Below are 19,603 nucleotides of genomic sequence, written 5' to 3' on the forward strand. Positions count from 1 at the left end.
AGGCCTTCAGTTTTCATTGCTTTTTTGAGAGATGTTGTAGTCATCTGAAAAATAAATGCTAGTATCTACCACCATGTAGCAGAGAAAAAATTCCCTTTAAGCAAAAAAATAAAATGATGTGACAGAATACTAGTAGTGAGGAAAATGGGGGAAGGGGTAACCTCTCTCACAAAGTAAGTTTTTAAGCTAAATTAACCATTGTTCAAGTGTTTGCCCTAACAATCCCTTAAGGTTTTTTAGCAGCCACCTGGAATGGCCACCAAAGAATAAATTCAGAAACCGGTGTCCTCTGTTAAGAATGTCTTGCCTGTGTCCTGGAGCGGAGGGTTTGTCTTGAGACCAAACGAAAATAGATAGTAGACTGAACTTCCCGTCATGAGACAGGAGAGCGATGGGCTTTCAGAACGAGGATTTGGACCAGTTAACGGATTTACTGATCGTAATTCATTTGTAAAAGGGCACTTGAAAGTATACAGAATACAGAACATTGTGACTGACTGCTCCCCTAATACTTCCAGGTCCTCATCACGTAAAGGATGGTGTAGAAGCTGGTGGGTACTTCTTAATGTAGAAGGCATGAAAGAATCCGTGCAGAGATTGTTGGTCATAAGAGGGAGGATCAGCTGATGTTGAAGTGTTTGGTGGCTGTACATGCATTCATACTGCTGTCATTTATGCTGTCATTTGCTGTCGCCTCTCTTCCCATTGTAGTTTTCCTTGGAGAGAATTTGTTTTGGTTTGTTTCTTTCTGCTTCCTTTCCTGTGAAAACACTAGGGAAAAGAAAAATAGATTACAATGTGACAGAAATTTGTCAGGCCTTTCACACAAACCACCAGCAAAGTATATTTTTAATGCTTTGGGAGATCTTTTGAGAGAAAAGAAAAAAACCACTGGGGCTTTTTCTCCAGTCTACAAATATCTATAGACAAATTTATTTTCTCAGAGAAGCTGAATCATATTTGTAGCGTCAATAAAATTAGCAAGGAAGTTTTCCTGCTGTCTCACTTTTCAAACTGAATATCTAGCAGAAAAATGGTATGCTGTGTCTGAAACCATACTGGAAAGAATTCAGGCGGTCTGTACGTTATTAAGGGATATCAAAGCTATATTGGCTACATATCTCCTATTGGGCTTTCCTAAAAGTTAGTGGTTGGAGTTCAGGCAGGGTGTTCCAAGTGATAACCTACAATGTCTTTAGGAAAGCTTTTTACCTAGATTATTCCGTATTCCCTGTGCATCTACTACACATCAAAAATTCTTTCTGTTATTCTCAAGTTATGGCAAATTCTAAATTAACTATTATTCTTCTTCAGATTCTTAGCAATTTTAGCCTGTTTAATGTGGAGGTGCTGTTAATGCAGGCCTCGGAGCTCCTTGTGTAGGAGGAGAGGCCAAGAGAGAACTGGTTTTGTTCAGCCTTAAGAAGTAGGGTCCTTGCTGCTGTCCACAGCCACCCTGTATGCAGGTGTGGGGAAGGCTGAGGCAGACTGCTCAGTATCAAATTCTTTATTTTCCTTTCATTCGAGTAGCCATTTTAATTTGTGCAGTTTGGTGTGTGCACCACATGGGTACATGTACACACAGTGCTGCAGTGGCTGAGCAGGAGAAAATAGTTTTGATGGCTGCCTCTTGTATGGAAAATAAAGTAATCTCTGCGGCCTTCACGTCATCAGATGTGTACTGCAACCTCATACTTGACTTTTGGAGTAGGCAGCAGCTTTCGTGCTTGAGAACACTGTTAAAAACTTCACTGTCTTCAGTGTCTTTTAAAATGAAATAATGAAAAATACCGTTTTTCTCTGCAGTGCTTGCTCTCTCAGCCGAAGTTCTGGGCCATTCAGACGTCAGCCTTGCTCCTTCGGACCAAGCTTGAGAAAGGAAGTACTCGCAGAATGGAGCGGGCAATGAAGCAGACTCAGGTAAGCCTTCTGAGCTGCCTTGGTACGCATCGGGGTTCTCTGTATGTCAAATGGAAACAGGCAGGAGTCAGAAGCTTCTGCAGTTCCTCTCTGCAAACTGAGAGTGAGATAATCTTCTAATTATGTCTTTGAATTAGATGTATAAATGACACATTCTTCTGTGTCTGCCAGTCTTGAGATAAACTCTTACACATACAAGTAATGGTCACTTTCTTTCAAAAACATGACAGGTTTTGGAAGATTGAAATTATAATCTGTTTTCTTACCTTTAGTTTCGGACTTCTGAGCTGAGGAATTTTTATGTAAAAGTTCATGAATGTAAAGCTGCTACTGCTGTCATATTTTTAATAGGTTTTACTCAAGTAAATCATCTGTAGAAACACTGAAACTTGTGAATAGTCATTGGTATTGTGTGAACAAGAAAACACATTTTTGAATAAAGCAGCACTTCTGATGTACCATTTTGATGTGATACTTAGTGATTAGTATGTTTATTGCAAGTTTTAGGCAGTGATCAAACAATCTTGCTCCAAACAAAGAGGATATCAGTTTTCAAATACAAAAAAAAGAAGTTTTAAAATTCTGAAATGTGTCAGCAATTAGGATTTATTTAGTAAAATAGTTTTTTCAAAGGAAAGGCTTGTGGGCTATATAAAGATTATTTTTTTTCTTCATATTACAGAACTTGGTTAGCCATTTCTCATCTTTATGCTGTTAAGTGTTGTCACACATGAACAGAAGGCATTTCTGTATGTCCAACAGGCAGCAGTCCTGCTGACTGAAACAGCCAGGAATGTATAAAACTTATGATTATGGCGCTGTGTAACTCAATCCTGAAGAAGCTGATGTTTCATTGAAAATCACTATTGATGCATGGATCTTTGAGGGAATGCAGCTTGGATGGGCTGCTGCATTTTTCTTTTGCTGAGGGGGACATAGAGTGGCCATAGTGGCATTTCCTGGGGTCAGTAGGAGAGTGTCAAGGAAGCCAGGATTCCAAGTTTGGGAGATGTAGTGTCTGACAGCATTTGGGAAGCAATCTCGGGATCCTTGATGCCCGAAGCTGTAAAAAGTTGGAGCGTCTCCAACATTTTTGTCTAACTTGATTAAACCTGAATACTGGAAATTGTTAGAGTACACAGTTTGACAGTCTCATGACAGAAGTCTTCACGAAGGGGTTATCATCGCCAGCCCATTGATCCGACTTCGCCGTGCTGCAACTGCAGTCATGCGAAGGATTTGATTGGCATGCGCTGTGACATTTCGGGAGGTGACCTCTCAGTAGACACAGAATCTGTGGGTTTAAAGATTATGTTTAATCTTAGTATCTTTATGTTTTCCTTCATTAAGTTTTCTAGGTGTTTGAACATAATGACGTATTTGTGTTGATTTGGTACGGTTAAGCTCAGTTTCCACAAATAGTTAAAAGTTGTTTAAGGATTCATATGTGCTAAATTAATCAAATAACTTGAGTAACTTTCCGTTTAAGGTTTTCATTCCTGAGTCCCATCAGATCAGAATTTTTTAATATCATGGTTTCTAACAGTTCTAAGAAGGAATCGGAAAACATAGGGTGAACGATGTTGTTTTCATAAGTAACACAAAGTTTTTTGAGTTATCATCTTCATGAAGATGCCGAAGAGTTAGTGAGTTCTGCAGCTATTTATCAGCACAAAATGGATTTCAAAACCATAGATTTTTCATACAAACTGTTTTTGTGAGGTGTTTTTATCTTACAGTTTTACGTTTCCTAGTTCAGATTGCTGTAGAAAGACTAGATATTGAAGATTAAGGGAGGAGGTGGGTGTAAATATTATTACATTCCCACGTTGTTTGCATTATCAAATTTTTTAAGTAATTATAAAAATTCTCGTGTGACAGCTTGAATAAGAAGTGGTAAACTAAACCCTCAAAGTTAGTTACTTCAGGGTTTTCTGAAGAGTCCATGAGCACTGACGCTGGGACTCTCCTGTTGTCTTGTATTGTAACTCTCCTTCCCCTTTGCCACCCTTCCCTGCTTCTCTGCTCAGAACCTGCAGCTGATGAGCGTCTTTTGAGATGAATATCGTTGGGCAGGTACATGCTGCGTTTCAAATGTAAAGTGGGCCAGACTACATTGTTTGTCAAAGAAAGCATTTTTTGGGTACATTTTTTTTGTGGGCCTGGCGATGTTTGTTTAACTTATTTTAATTATTTGAAAATAACTTCAGTTATTTTTGAAATGAGAGTATATCGATTGAATTTAGCTGCCATGCTCAAAGTATGAAATATATCCATACCTTTATGTTAAACAGTTTCATGAAATGATTTTGTAAGTATTTTTTTCTAATTGGAAAGCGTCAAAAGGAATTGGGATGATCATTTTCAAAACCTTTTTCTGGTTACTTTAAAAACTGAACTACAGATAATGTAGTCTTTGGAACAGTTTTTTAAATGATCATTCTGGGTACTCTGGAATGTACTTCAGCTAGTAGCTAACTTGAAGGGAGGAGGAGAGATTATTTTTTTTTCTTAAATTTTTCTGGATGCTACTGGTTGTCTCCATTCAGTTTTTGCCTAAATGAGGTTTGGATCCAGAAAAATAAGGTTAAAGATTTGTAAAGCCAGTACTTTTTTTCAACCATTTTTCTAAGAAAAGGAAACAGTGTTTGAGAGCTAAACCAGTTATTTTACATTCCACTAGAACATTCAATCATGACCAGTATAACATCTATTGAAGTCTGGATCAAGGTACTGCCAACCAAAATGTGTCTCTGGATACAGTACGGTTTTTCTAAGGTTGGGTGTTTTGTTTTTTTTCCAAATGGGTGTAGGTGAGGGAGGCTGAGAAGTGCTAGGGTGGAAAGAAAGGAAAGAGGGGGAGGGAGAAAACAGGAAGAAAAAGGGATGGATTTTGATAGATAGCTCTCCACATAACAAGAAACCTGCCATTTCTCCGTCACTTTTTGGATCTTAACCTACCTTCTATTGTAAGAAGTAATTCAGAAACTATTAATAGTGGAAAATGGGTTGGAATAAGCTGTTGAACCACAAATTACTGCTGAAAGTGCAGCCAGAGCTCAAGCAATAGGACAGGGGAGAAAAAATGAATTTTGAGTGGTCTAGGAGCTATGAAAACAGAGAAAAGGGAGGGATTATTAAAGAAGCCAACCAACCAACCAAAATCCAAACAACCCCCCCAACAAACAAAGGAAACAAAAACCTGAACCTAGCTGTTTAAAGCACTTGAAGGATAGCATCCCACTGTAGTCCCTCGATATATGAAATACATGTACTCTTCTGTTTCAGTGGATTTTAAAGTATTTTTAAGAATGAAGCAACAGAAATGCCATTCTCTGTACAAAGGATGGTGGGGTGGAAGCGAGAGCCGGCAGCAGGAGAGGTGGAGCTGCTGTGTGCCGTACACCAGTAGCCTGCTCCGGCTTATCCCACAGGGACTTGTTACAGCTACTTCTTGCAGCGTGGGCTGGACGCTTGCGCCGGCTACCTCTGTGCTGGCAGCTTTGTCAGCTCGCCCCGTGCCCCTTCTCTGGTGGTGCTCTCTGCCGCCCTGCACCTGGTGATGGCATGCCTGCGCGCTGAGCGCTCGCTGCTCCGGCCGCACGGTGCAGCACGTGCGGGCGTTCAGACGGCTCTCCCTCCCTTGCTTTTCTTGGCAGCAAAAGCATCTGCCTGTTAGGGCGAGAGAAATGTGCCTTGAAAGGGTGTTTTTAATAAGACTTCAGGAGAGCTGGGAGCAGACTAGCAATGTTATAGGCTAATCATTGTGTCTAAGATTGAAAGGTCACATGAGATCTTGTTTTATATCTTTAGTCACACACAGATGTATGTGGTTGGGAATTCTGTGTCAACTGCCCTGTGATTTTCACTTAAATAATACTTCAGAGTGTCATTTTCCCCAGCAACTAATGTTTTTCTGTGTGTATGAAAAAGGGAAATGATTTTTTTTATTTAATTTGTTTAAGTTGTTCTTACTATAGAAACGTGCTAGTTGGTGTTCAATTCTTTCAAATCTGAAAAGAGTTTATGTACACCTCGAGAAAGAAAAGGCTGGTATATGCTGAACAGGACTGGCATCTTGAGCTCTACGAGCCTGAATGCAACTTTGCTGTTTTGTTGTTTTCGCGTTCATGGTCTTTAAATGGTTGTGCAAGACAGTTGTGTCATTTATCATAGAAACCTACCCTTTTTATTTTCAAAACCGAACTGTCACCTCCTTGCCAACTTGTTCCCTGTACTTTGCTTTGTTTGGCAGTTGTTCTGTGTTGGACAAATTCAACATTTAAGGGAAGAGTTCAAAAAGGAGAGGAGAGAAGTCTTCCTCCTGCTAGGCTGATCTAGAGAGGTTTGAGGCTAACAGACTTTTCCCACTTCTTTTGCTTCTTAAGTCATGTGTCTTTCTGATCAGGCCTCTCGAGACCATGGTTGGAGCAAGGTAGAGAGACTTTTAGTATGACCAAGGGAATGACAGCACTTGTTTGTTCAGCTAAACTATTAGATCACTGCACTAGGAGTTCCTATTCCTATTCTTTAACCCCCTCTTGTACTCTAGGAGTACATTGAGTGAGATATTAATAGTTGCTTTCAGTGGTGTATGTAATGGGAGGGGGGAGGAAGGAGGAGAAAAATTCATCACTAATAAATTTGTTTCACATAAAGTTGAAAGTTTTAACAGAAAGTTACTGGGATCTGTGAGGTACATTGGAGAACTGAGAGATTTAACTCACTTCCTTCAGGAGGATAGTAAGTGGAAGACAGACCTCTTCTATCCTGTAGAGATCCTGCATTGATATCCCAATAGTTCTCAACTACTATGAATTGTATTTAGTGTTAGAACACATGTTCCACAAAGTGTTTAAAAAGAGGAGAAAAGCCAGGGGTCTTATAAAACCTTTCCTTAATGAATTCTGTACAAGATCACAGGGTCTCCAGAAATAAACCTCCTTACTTCAGAAAGCAATCACGAGAGAGGGTGACCTCTTGGTGATAGTTATGATTTCAGTCTCAAGACACGCATTTCCAGAACCCATTTCGTTTTGCTTAAGCAGATGACAGATCTGACAGAAGATGTTACATGACACAAGTGATTTGGGGATGCACTGAACTCATTAGCACACTTCAAAATAATTAACATGGTGGTACTTGGCGCTCTCAGTTTTTCTTCCATTATGCAATTATGGTTTTCATTGGGGGGAAAAAAAAATAAAATCGGAGATCCAGTCTGCCAAGAGTTATTCAGGAATAACTGAAGCATCTTTGTACCACTGGCAAAAAAGAGAATAGTGACTAGTATAACTTTCCAGGTAACGATTTCTGCCTAGAAGTTTTCTACTGCGCTGTTGTATTTTCCAGTTTGGGTCAGCGCTGTTAGCTGGTGTGGGGAGAAGAATGAAACCATTCTTTCTGTGCTAAAGTCTCTTTGTATTTTCTCAGCTAGTGCTTCTAAAGTACCCACATTTTTGCTCATTTGAGAATTGTCTTCAATGCCTGAGCTGTTCCACTGCTAGTGTCAATGCACTTTCTGAAAGCAGCCAAAAATACTAAGCCTCCCATTTCCATTTTTTCAAATGTTTCCCATCGAATCTTAGCTCTGAAGGCATTTACCTTTCTCCCTTTGGAGTCTCTTCACTCACTGTCCTGACAGTTCGAATGATGGTATTAGGAGCCACAATGTCTGCTGGGAGAATCCTTAAGCCGTATTGAACAGTAATATTACGCTTTTCTTATAGACAAGGTGATGACAGTGAATTGCAAAGAAAAATACGAACATCAACAGATTCCAGGACACAACATTCACATCTTTCTGCCTAAGCTTTGCCCTGGAAGGCATAAACATTATGAGCTCAACTTCAACGAACTAAACGATTAAAATAATCAAGTTCCACGTGTAATCAGACGTCAAGGCATGGAGGACACACCACAACCTATTGCTAAATTGAATAGATGAAGTTCTACAGCTGTTGCTAAATTTAAATAGATGAATCTTTACAGCTGCATGTCATAGATAGCATTGCCACTCTGGAGATAGCTATCCTGAGGTGAGCTAGCAAGCCATGTTCTGTAATAGCCCGGAATTGGTAGACAGCTTTTCTGGAGTTGTGTTGTCCCATGCGTATGCCATGCACTACAAACCGGACTCCCTTATCGTTAAGGCAGTTGTCTGTTCCTCCTATGTTGTAATTAAACTCTAATTTAACAGTGATGGCTTTTCTTCTTTTTATTTTTTTCTCCTTTCTTGTCCTTACTCCCCCCTTTAGTGAAAAACAGAAAGTAAATCTGATGCAAGAAGTCTTTGGATCAGTTTTTCAGCACTGACTGCCGTTGTGCCACCCCCCAGAGCAAGCTGGTTTGGGAGCTGTAAAAGCAGCGTAGCCCCAACAGCTTACGCAGGCGTAACGCAGGCTTGCTGTCTGAAGTGGTGCAGTTCCTCTGCAGGTCTGGCACCTGGGCTAAGTGTTTCATAGCTGCTGTTCACCAGCGGCACTATCAAAGCTGGCTGGCTAGCTACCAAGAGGGGACTGAGTCTGTACAAGATGCAGTTGTCCTCCATGGGTGAGTCGCCACACATACGTCATGCCTGCTGGTTTAGGGCAGATGTGTATTGAACTGGGACAAGAATGTCAATACGTCTGGTAGGAAAGGGGGAACCTTCAGTGCAGATCTGTTTGGGAGAGGGACTACAACTACCTCTCCTGTCCCTGACTCATAAAGACGCAGATTAAAGCTAAGGTTGGCCGGTTATATTTGGCATTTGAGACTGCAGTGCTGCGATGCAAACAGGTAAGCTACAAGCGTACCAAAAAGGGGGCAAGATGCACGTGTGGAAGTGGGGATGTTCTTTCCCCAAATGCCAAATGATCTAGCCTGTATTTGGACTAATTTTTAAATGTAGCCCTGGCATGGTGAATTGATGGATGATATCAGTACTCATGCTTTTGCAGCAGAATATGAGTGGTCTGGTTTTAAATCCATCCTTCACAAGCTCACTTGTAAATCTAACTTATAGAGACTTCAGGGGGACTTCTGCTTACATGTCATAAAAATCAGTAACATAATTGACAACTGAAGCAGCATTTTCGTTTAAAACAAAAACATTCAAGAAGGTACACTTGCTTGATAAGGATAATGTAATAACTAAAATTATATTTTGTGTAAGTAACATGAAAATAAGTAAAAAGTAAACGTAAATGGCATAAAGATTAAAAAAACCCCCCACACATCACACTTTTCTGAAGATTTTGTCCTGTGTTGAGTGCGTTTGTGCTGAGACTTAAGTCATTAACAGGCTTTAACACTGAAACCCGTATCTTAAGCACTGGCACTTGGTAACTGCATTCACAGTTTGTCCAGAGCAGTGGGCTGCTCATGTTGAAAGTCAGCAGCACTGCTGTGCTGTTAGAGGCCTGGTTTGTTTTACCTTGCTGCTTTAGGTGGTAGTGTTTGACTGCAGCAAAACATTCCAAATGGCAGTTGCATAGGAGGTACTCTAAATTGCCTGCTATACTGCTTGGCCGTGTTTAAGATGAAAAGGAAATATTACGTCAAACGTTCGTGAATCCAGTTAGCTTCTACGCATGACCTTGACCTCTTTTGTGCTAATTTTGATATTGAAATGCTTTATATTTCAATTGGGATTGTTGGACTCATTTCCTCTTGACTGCTTTCCTTCCCCACCCAGCTGCAAAAGTCCTATTATAAAGAAATTGAAGCTTTTTTTACTAAAAAGACACCGATAACCAAAGTGAATATTTGTTTCTCAGTTGGCTAGTATTGTTTTCAAAGTGAAATACACATTTACAGGGCCTGATGTAACAAAGAAAAACATATACATTAAGAATCTGCTACATGACTCATTTCAGAAGAAATACAGACATGCACAGTTCCAGCACCTTAATCAATAACTTCTGCCCCAGCAGACTGCCCCTTACAACTAGCAATATCTTCTGGCATTTTAAAAGTGCACCTGGAGTTATGCAAAAACTTAAGTCTCACTGGTAGTCCAGAACTTCAAGATCTTTTGCATAGATGCCTTACAAATTTTTGGCCTTCCCTCTTTCCCGCCGTCAAAGTGATTGTGTAGGTCAAACCAGTACCTCAGGTTCAAGAGGTAGTCTCTTCCTGAATAATTTTGGAATTTGAAGTCATTATGATGTGGATAACTTTGGATGATGATCTTGCTTAAAAATGTAGGGGATACTTAGGGATTAAGTTTATCACTTTGTTTGCCTGAGGACAAGGTAGTAATGGAGTGGGGGAAGAATGAATAACTGGAATATCTCAAAGAAAAAGGTCTGGGAAATGTTGTATAAACAGTAGATTTCCAATTTTCCCACCATGTAAAGTAGAAAAAAGAAACAGCTTTAACTGGTACACCAGAGAATTAAACTGAAAAACCTCACAGATAAAAGGCCTACTAAAGGTAGGCAGTAAAACATGAGTAGTTTTTCTAAACACTCACTTTCTGAAATAAGGTGAGCAGGAAGTGATAATTATTTTTTTACTAGAATAGGAAGGGTAGAATAATTGTTTAAAATTGGTAATTTAGCTGAATTGTTTAATGCTGAATACTTAGAAATGTTGGTATCTTACATATATTCAGTATCTCTCTTGATGATGCCATCACTACCGGTAGAACAGCAAAGTTGTTCTGCCTGACCTGGTGAAAACCATTGGCGAAGTACCTGGAACGAGAGTGTGTTGAAGTGGTATCCAGCCTTCAGCAGCCTCCGTGCGGGTGCAGAGGCACAGTGTCTTTCATAGCTCAATACGCGATTTATGCAGAGTTGAGAAACTCTTTGGGAGCTGATAAGACAAGGAGGCATGTTTTTTCTTGTTAGCACTATGAAATTAGGCCTGAAACACTGAGATGTCCTAATTCTAATGTCTGTGTGATCAGAACCTATGCATTTCTAAGATATCTATAAGAAAGGAGCAAATTCTAAATGCAAAACACATTTTGATAGTTGTCTTTGGCTACAAGGCCTATAATTTTATTTATTTGATATAATAATGTACATTTGCTTTATTTGCTAATTGTGCTTCCATTTCCACCTATAAAAGTCTTAAAACAATGGCAAGTTAACTTTATTTAGGACATGAGAAATGCCATTCATCATTCTCCAACATTTAAGTTTAAAAATACCAGAAATTTTATGCTAAAGTTACAGTTGCATTGAGCATATTTACATTGGATACTCCTGGTTTGGAAAAAAAGAAAAGAAGATAGAAATAAGGCTGTGTATAGTTGAAGGACAGTCTGATTCTCATTGCTGATGAAACTTCTAAAGGAAAAGAACAGAAGTCGCAAATGCGAGGAAAAAAAAAAAAAAAAGACCCAAACCCCAAACAAATAAAACCAAAAAACACCACCAAAATGATTTGCTGACTGAAATAATATTGAAGTTTATTAATTCAAATTGCGTAAATTTATGAGTTCTCTCTGGCTCAAATATGCTTTATCTTCAGTTGCACAAATCTGTATGCGTATTTTGGTTGATTAGGGCAGTAGTCTGTTAAAAATATGGAAACTATTTACTCCGTAAAATGAGGCAAATTAAGACAAACAGAATGAATTTTGCATTCTTTTCAGATTTTAATAGATTTCAAGAGCAATAAAAATATGTGCAGACCAAGTATAAAATGCCCTGATGATGATAGTTTTGCAGTTATCATTCAGCACTGGTGATCAGTTTATTACAGGTAAGAAATTAATCAGTTAAATGAAAAAAAAAAAAAGGCAAAAAAGCAGTTCTTTGTCCTCCCCCAGTTTTCTCTGAGGAATACACCCCCAGTCCTGCCCTGCAATGCCTGCCAAAGGAATTGGGTTTTTCAGCATGATGAGAAGGCACTGAGCGCATAGGTTATTGTAGTTTAAGAAGTTCCAGGGCGACGGTGAACTGTCCTTCGGAATGTAGAGGGTGAATTCCGTCTTAAAAGAGTAATTATAGTCATGCATGTAGTAGATAATGCCTTCTTATTTACTGAAATGAAGTGAAGATGTACAAAAACAATTGCTGGGAAATAGTACAATAGCAACGAGACAAATGTTATTGATAGAAGTGTTTGTGTCTGTGTGTTTTTTTAATATTTTGAAAGTGATCCAGCATTGTTCTGAAAAATTCTTGCATTAGAAGGTATTTTAGTGCTGCTTTAGCCATTGCAGGAAATGAGAGACTAGAGACTGGGTTTAGTTTTAAAAGTATTTAAAGTGAAGGAGTATGGAATAGCGGTGCTCTAACACTTGCAAAAGTTGGAGTTGGTAATAAGTCAAAGCCAATTTAGTAAGTGGTCCTTGCTTTTGTCCTTATATACTCAATAAAGAAAGAATAAACAGTCTGTCAGTAAGGCTTTTCTTTTCTCCTGATACAAAAAACCATTTTACTTCTTCAGATGAGCATACAAGCTGCAAATTTAAGAGAAGCCAATGCATTTGTTGTCAAAGGAGATTTTCAGTGGGAAATCTGATAAAAGCTGAAAAGAATAATTGCTTTCAAAGTTTAAAGCAGGGACAAGAAAGTGGTTGTATAGCCAAGTCAGGGTAGAGTCTGAGAACATTACATTGGAAGCATTTTCCTTTCATTATGTACGTCAATACTAGGGATAATCAAGGAGAACGCTTTAGGCAATTTGCTTCTTGAACACCAGTTAAGAGTAAGATTTCAGCTGGCCAGTTTCTGCAACAAAACTGATGAAGTATCAGCTGTGGAGATTTGTAATCATTGACCTAGACAGTATGGATTCCCAGAAAGTGGGATGAAGGGATTTGTAAAAAAGGTCATCAAACTGGTCGCAAATCTTTGTGAGAAAGTTTGTCTTTTAGATTAAATGATTGTATCATTTACAAAAACGAGCTAATTCCAAAAATGAAAATGTTCATGCTTTGAAGTTGATTTGTGACTGTGATGCTGTAGTAGGGAGTGAGAGCTGCACTTTCTGATAGATGTTTCTACCAAAGGAATTTCCATCGTGCCAAGGGCCTAGCTCTCCTGTAAGTTACAGGGCGAGTTGGGTTATTAAAAAAATTGTTTAGTACAGTAACTGTACATCGTTTCTGAATGTTGAGAGGTAGGAAATTTTCGGAATCTAGTATGTAAAGCATCAGTTGATTGGAGACAGACTGCAATAGTGTGGGCTGGATGTGGCTTCTCACCAGAGAACTGTTTGCTGGCCTAACGCAACTTGTTTAGTTCCTGTTCCAGTCATAGTTATGAATTGAGGAATATATTTGGCTTCTGAACTTTCCAAACTGATTTAAGGACCATTGATTCAAATAATCATTTGGATCAGTGTATGGAGAGTTCTATGATGATACGATACTGGCTCTTTTCAGTATTTCCATTTGCTTTTGCAGTTACCCAGTTTCTTCAGTGTTGCTCTCTATCTGAATATTGTAGATTATAGCACTGCGGTTTTGTGATAAGACTTGGGCGTTTTGACAGATATGGAGATGTTTTTGTAAGTGATAGGACCTACCACGCCTGAACTGGATTTTAAATGGCATAAATATTATTGTTTGTAGCTATTACGCACGTTGCTGTGCTATACCTGCCCATTTTTCCAGATGCAGATCTGTGCAAACATTGAAGTTGCCTGGAAATAGAAACACGCGGTAAATGACTCTACCACAGAATGCTTCATCTCCTGCTTTATTCCCTTTTCCCCTGTGTAAAATGCATGCAAAGGTCATTAATAGCGTTGCGAGTTCAGACACTTAACAGTTATAAAATGCCTAATTATAGTGCAATCTTTAACTAATTTAGGAGCTCTCAAGCTGCACCTTGCCAGGACAACGGCTCTGGTCTGAAATCTGCTTCCTTCCCTCAGGTCCTCTGTTAAAGGTGCAGGCTGAGGGTTGGATGAATGGCCAGAGGCTCAGCAGACTCCTGAGCTCCCGTTCTTCGCTCCCCCGGAACAACTGGTAGCAGGATGTAGGTGGTGGCAGCTGCTGGTGGAGGATTTAATTTGTCTTTCAGTCCTTTTCCTGCTGGTCCAGGTTAGAGTATCTCAAGTAGCGGGGGCAGCTGGAAGCAAAGTGCATCTGTTCCTCTGTGCTACCTCCTCCTGAAAATCTGCAAGGAAGTTGCCACCAGGGCGAGACTGGTACCATTAGAACTTGGAGCTGAGGGTCCTTGGTTAAGTAATTGAGGGCTGTTGATGGATTAAAGGGTGTGCATGTTACACTGGCCGTCGTTTTGTTTCTACAGCCCATGGTTTTGTCGGGCAAGGTTTTTAGTGTCCTGAGTCCATGTTTACTTGTAGTTACTCTTCTGTCAAGTAGCAGAAGATCTGTTGTTGTCCAGTCTCTGTCCCTCAACCTGTTTGGTGCGAGTGACCAGCACAGACCATCAAACTCCATCCAGCTGAATGAAAACTTAATTTTGCTTTGGTTTCTTAATTGGTTGTTTCACAGACAGGCTACGCCCAGTACTAGTATATGATTGTGGAAAGAATTCTATTTTTGTGGGTTCCTCCTTTTTTGATAAAGAAGAGTCTTCAGGGGAGCTTGATGTGCTTCTATTTGAATATGTCATACAGTCAGGCGTGGAATATTTAACGTGTTTGGAGTGTTTTCATTTTTACTGGAAATTGAACTGATTTCAAGCCAATTGTTGCTGAAGATGCCTATTTTCCTCTCTGGTCAGTAGATCAATCAGTAACAGGGAATGATAGGGGCTTTGTTTGTTTTTCCCTGATGTGTAGAGGGCTTTCCAGGAACATGTGAAGAACTGGACTGGATGTCTTTCAAGAAAATAAATATATTGAAAACAGACTTCTTTATACGTTATTGCCTTTCTTAGGGATAGCTAAAGTTTAAACACACTGCCTGTGTGTCATATTTCTAATGTACTTACCATCGTATACTCTATGGTTGCTGGGTCAGGCTCAGCTACTGGAAGAATGTGTATTTCCTGCCAAGTAATTTTTCAATAGAAACTACTGGGTATCAGTCAAGGTTTCACTGTATAGGGAAGCTAGTCTTAGGAAAAAGATTTTTTTCTTTTTTTTTCTTTTTTTTTGTAAGAATGGAAAAAAATGGGTGTCCCAAGATGTTATCTGAGACATTCTGATCAAATTCAGGACAAAAGAGACTGAACTTGTCTGTCTTTTCTGTTCACACTCCTGTCCCCTTCACCAAATAACTAAAGATGTTCTTGAGATTTGCAGCTGCATAAGAATAGTTGAAAAACAGATTTCAGCGAAAGAGCACTCTGCTGGTGGAAAAAAAAAAAAATTTTGGCTATTTGTAATGCTGCAGAAAGAACTGTTAGCAATTAGAGCAGCTAAATATCGCGGGTTTCAGGTTACAGGTATCTAGGTAAGAACAGACAATATTTTTTCCTCCTTACAGGCATCTGAGGACATCTAAGTAACACGAAAGAATTATGCTTGATGTGATTGCCAGTAAAAAAACTGCACTGAGTTACCTGAGTACATCGCATTTTGTTCTGTGTTGTGGTTTTACCTTGAGATTTCTACTTGTGTAACAGAATACCATTCAGTCTCTACCTTAGGAAGGAGGAAGCTTTGCCCAAAATTTTGGGCAAAGTGGTTAAAACACAGCTTTCAGTGCAAACAGACTTAGCTTTGAAAACTTGCAGCCTGAAGCCTTCTCCTTGAATGTTTCAGTTAATTTGGTTTCAAGAACAGCTTCTCTTTATAGTGCTAAAATTGCATTGCCTTGTTAGTAATTTCTCTTTGTGAAGCATCCTGACACCTTTGCAGCTCCTGTGTTCCAGGTGCCCTGTAACTGTTCATTTGCAATACAAGCGGGCAGCCAGTGCTATACAACATTTTAAAGTTAGCTTTAACAGATTTTAAACCAGCTTCCTAGGGAGCAGTGTGAAACATAATCCTCTAGTTGGTTTAAATATACACAGCATTTGGGGTCAACCGTATCAAGCAATAATTTCATTCAAAGAATGACTGAAAGAGTAATCTTGCAAAGTGTGCGAAAATCATAGAATCTTAGAATCATTTAAGTTGGAAAAGACCTTTAAGATCAAGTCCAACCATTAACCTAACACTGCTAAGTCTAGCACTAACCATGTCACTAAGTGCCTCATCTACATGTCTTTTAAATACCTCCAGGGATGGCAGCCCATTCCAATGCTTGATAACCCTTTCAGTAAAGAAATAAAATCTAAACCTCCCCTGGCGCAACTTGAGGCCGTTTCCTTTCGTTCTGTCACTTGATACTAATAGAATCATTAGGTTGGAATAGACCTTTGAGATCATCAAGTCCAACTGTTGGCCTAATACCACCATGCCCACTAAGCTATGTCCCTAAGCGCCGTATCTACATGTCTTTTAAACACCTCCAGGGGTGGTGACTCCACCACTTTCCTGGGCAGCCTGGTCCAATGCTTGACCACTCTTGCAGTAAAGAAGTTTTTCATAACACCCAATCTAAACCTCCCCTGGTGCAGCTTGAGGCCATTTCCTCTTGTCCTGTCGATTGTTACGGGGGAGAAGAGACCAACCCCACCTCACTACACCTCCCTTCCAGGCAGCTGTAGAGCCATAAGGCCTCCCCTCAGCCTTCTCTTCTCCAGACTAAACACCCCCAGGTCCCTCAGCCGCTCCTCACCAGACCTGTTCTCCAGACCCTTCACCAGCTCCGCTGCCCTTCTCTGGACACGCTCCAGCACCTCCATGTCCTTCTTGCAGCGAGGGGCCCAAAACTGCCCACAGCGTTCGAGGGGCGGCCTCACCAGTGCCCAGTCCAGGGGCACGATCCCCTCCCTGCTCCCGCTGGCCACACCATGGCTGACACAGGCCAGGATGCTGCTGGCCTTCTTGCCCACCTGGGCACACGGCTGGCTCGTGTCCAGCCGGCTCTCGACCAGCACCCGCAGGGCCTTTCCCGCCGGGCACTTCCCAGCCACTCCTCCCCAGCCTGTAGCGCTGCGTGGGGTTGGTGTGACCCAAGGGCAGGACCCGGCCCTTGGCCTGGTTGAACCTCATACAATCTCAAAATGGAAGTCTTCAAGGCTACAGGATTTTAACGAAACCAAGAGTTATATCTGAATGAGGAGTAAAAAGAGGGTAAGATTTTTGCCTTTTAAGCATTGAACTTCTGCAGAGTTCTCACAGAACTTTTTCATCCTCCTGAGAATGTGAACAATGTAAAATCTCCAGTAAATAATGTTCTGCAACCTTTGCACTATGTATGAAATGATCTTTCTGAGTTTCCGTGAATCGCAAATAATAAGTTATAGTAGTGATCACTTTAATAAATTTTCCTCAAGTACTTAATAACTTAATTCTTTCACATTTGAGAGGTGGGGCTGTGCAAACCTCATGAATTTCAGCAAGGCCAAATGCGAGGGCCTGCGTCGGGGCAATCCCAAGCACAGATACAGGCTGGGCAATGAGTGGATCGAGAGCAGCCCTGTGGAGAAGGACTTGGGGTGTTGGTAGATGAACCAATATGACCCAGCAACGTGCGCTCACAGCCCAGAAAGCCGATCACATCCTGGGCTGCATCAGAAGAAGTGTGGCCAGCAGGTTGAGGGAGGGGACCCTTTCCTTCTGCTCTGGTCTGGTGAGACCCACCTGCAGTGCTGTGTCCAGCTCTGGGGCCCGCAGCGCAAGAAGGACATGGACCTGCTCGAGTGGGTCCAGAGGGGGCCATGAAGATGCTCAGGGGCTGGAGCAGCTCCCCTGTGAGGACAGGCTGAGAGAGTTGGGGGTGTTCAGCCTGGAGAAGAGAAGGCTCCGGGGAGACCTTAGAGTGGCTTCCAGTGCTGAAAGGGGGCTGCAGGAGAGGTGGGGAGGGACTCTCAGTCAGAGAATGTGGTGATAGGATGAGGGGTAACAGTTTCAAACTGAAGGAGGTTAGATTTAGATGAGGTATTACGAAGAAATCCTTCCCTGTGAGGGCGGTGGGGCCCTGGCACAGGCTGCCCAGAGCAGCCGTGGCTGCCCCCTCCCTGGCAGGGCTCAAGGCCAGGCTGGACGGGGCTGGGAGCAACCTGGTCTGATGGGAGGTGTCCCTGCCCAGGGCAGGGGTTGGAAGTAGGTGAGCTCTAAGGTCCCTTCCAGCCCAAACCATTCTGTGATTCCTCTTTGAAAATTAAGTAAATGAGGGGGAGGATTGGTTTCTTGATGTTGAAATACATCCTTGCTTAATAGCTTTTGTTTTGTGTTTGGATGCTTTAGTTCTTGACTGTTCAGAGTTTTTCATCATTTAACAGAAATATGTCATCTGTGAGCTTTTTAAAAGGATAGCTCATTATTTCCTTTAAGTCATTTTAGTTTCCAAGCAACAAAGTCCTGTTTTAAAGTCAAAATGCTCTTCTGAATAATGGTTGAATGCAATAAGTCCAAGTGTACTGGGTTTATGTCTTTTTATCTAGTGATAAAATTTGCGATCAATAAAGTAATCAGTATTTGGTTATAATCTCTCTCATGAAGTTTAGACTAATCTCTGCTGTTTTCTTTTTTTCCACATTATATCCATATTTATAAACCAGAAATTATTCTCTCCCATTAAACAGAACTTTACTGCATTGTTATATGAAAACTGTTTCTCTTGCTTCATGTTTTCTGGCATTGCTTCACTGGAAGATTAAATATTTTGACCCTTCGATTTTTAGAAGTCTGGGTATGTCTCAGTTTGTCCCAGTGGTCTTGGTTACAGGAGTTCTTGGTTTGACAAAGAATTGTTGAAACAAGTTTGTTGTTTGGATTGAAAATACAGTTTTTTGCCTGTTTTTAAAGTAAGTTTACCAAAAAGGTATAACTCGGGATCTAATTAGATATCCACAAGTTACTAAAATACAGTACATTAGAAAAGCTTGGATATCTGATCAAATTCACAGGAAAGAAAATTTGGGAAACCCTAATTTTTCTGTATATTTAATTCTCTGTATTTGTCACCTGCTTTCTAATGTGTCTACAGTTTCTGAATTTTAGACACCGATTATATAATACATGTTTTCTTCAGGAGGAATGCAGCTTTTATTAGTGGTTCGGTATTTAGGTATTGCTGAGTACACTGTTGCAGAGGAGATCTGTGACAGTTACTGTCATAATACATCCCAAATGGATCTGGACTGTAGTTCTTTCTTGTGCAGCGGTTTTCAAGCTTTGTTGTTAGAAAACTAACTTGTCAGAGGACAGTTTAAAAAATAATAAAGGCACTTAACATTTTGAAGCTTCAAGAACTGTGTTGGTTTTCTGTTAGACAAGTATTTTAATATCACTGTCCCCGAAAGTAAAGGTTTTGGAGAATTTAGAATTAGATCTTAAGTTGCATCAAAGTTTGAATCAATTTAACAATGAATTCTGGAAGTTTTACAGAAGTCTGTAAATATTGTGGGGTCCGTAAGAGCTTCTTGTTGCATAAGCTTAAAAAAAACGCCCTCTTTTTGTTTCATACCTGCTGAGCGGTAGAAACTGTTTTATCTGTGTGATGGAGTTCTGTATAAGGAATCAAAGGAGCTTTTTGGTGATAGATTGTCCTGTTTATTCGTAAACAAGCTTATGGATAAAATAAGAACTTTGTAATTGTACAACTGCAGAATTAAGAGGTAGTTGCTGTTACTTTTAGAAAACTGTCCTCTACTTTGTTCTTGAGGAAATAACACAGGTGAGCTCTACCAACACCACTAAACCATGTCCCTAAGTGCAACATCTACCTGTCTCTTAAACACCTCCGGGGTTGGTGACTCCACCACCT

General features: G+C 40.4%; 1 protein-coding gene across 2 annotated transcripts in view; it reads left to right on the forward strand.

The window, feature by feature from the left end:
• The window catches only part of TTC27 (tetratricopeptide repeat domain 27), a 115,426-nt gene that overhangs the window by 59,230 nt on the left and 36,593 nt on the right, over positions 1–19,603 (forward strand). For both annotated transcript variants that reach the window (XM_086460518.1, XM_086460517.1), the window contains exon 10: positions 1,807–1,920. In XM_086460518.1, coding sequence (XP_086316644.1) covers positions 1,807–1,920 — 114 coding nt within the window. The remainder of the gene's footprint in view (positions 1–1,806; positions 1,921–19,603) is intronic.

This window comes from Leptosomus discolor, chromosome 2 (genome assembly GCF_034619465.1).
Source record: "Leptosomus discolor isolate bLepDis1 chromosome 2, bLepDis1.hap2, whole genome shotgun sequence".
In the NCBI taxonomy this organism is placed as follows: domain Eukaryota; kingdom Metazoa; phylum Chordata; class Aves; order Leptosomiformes; family Leptosomidae; genus Leptosomus; species Leptosomus discolor.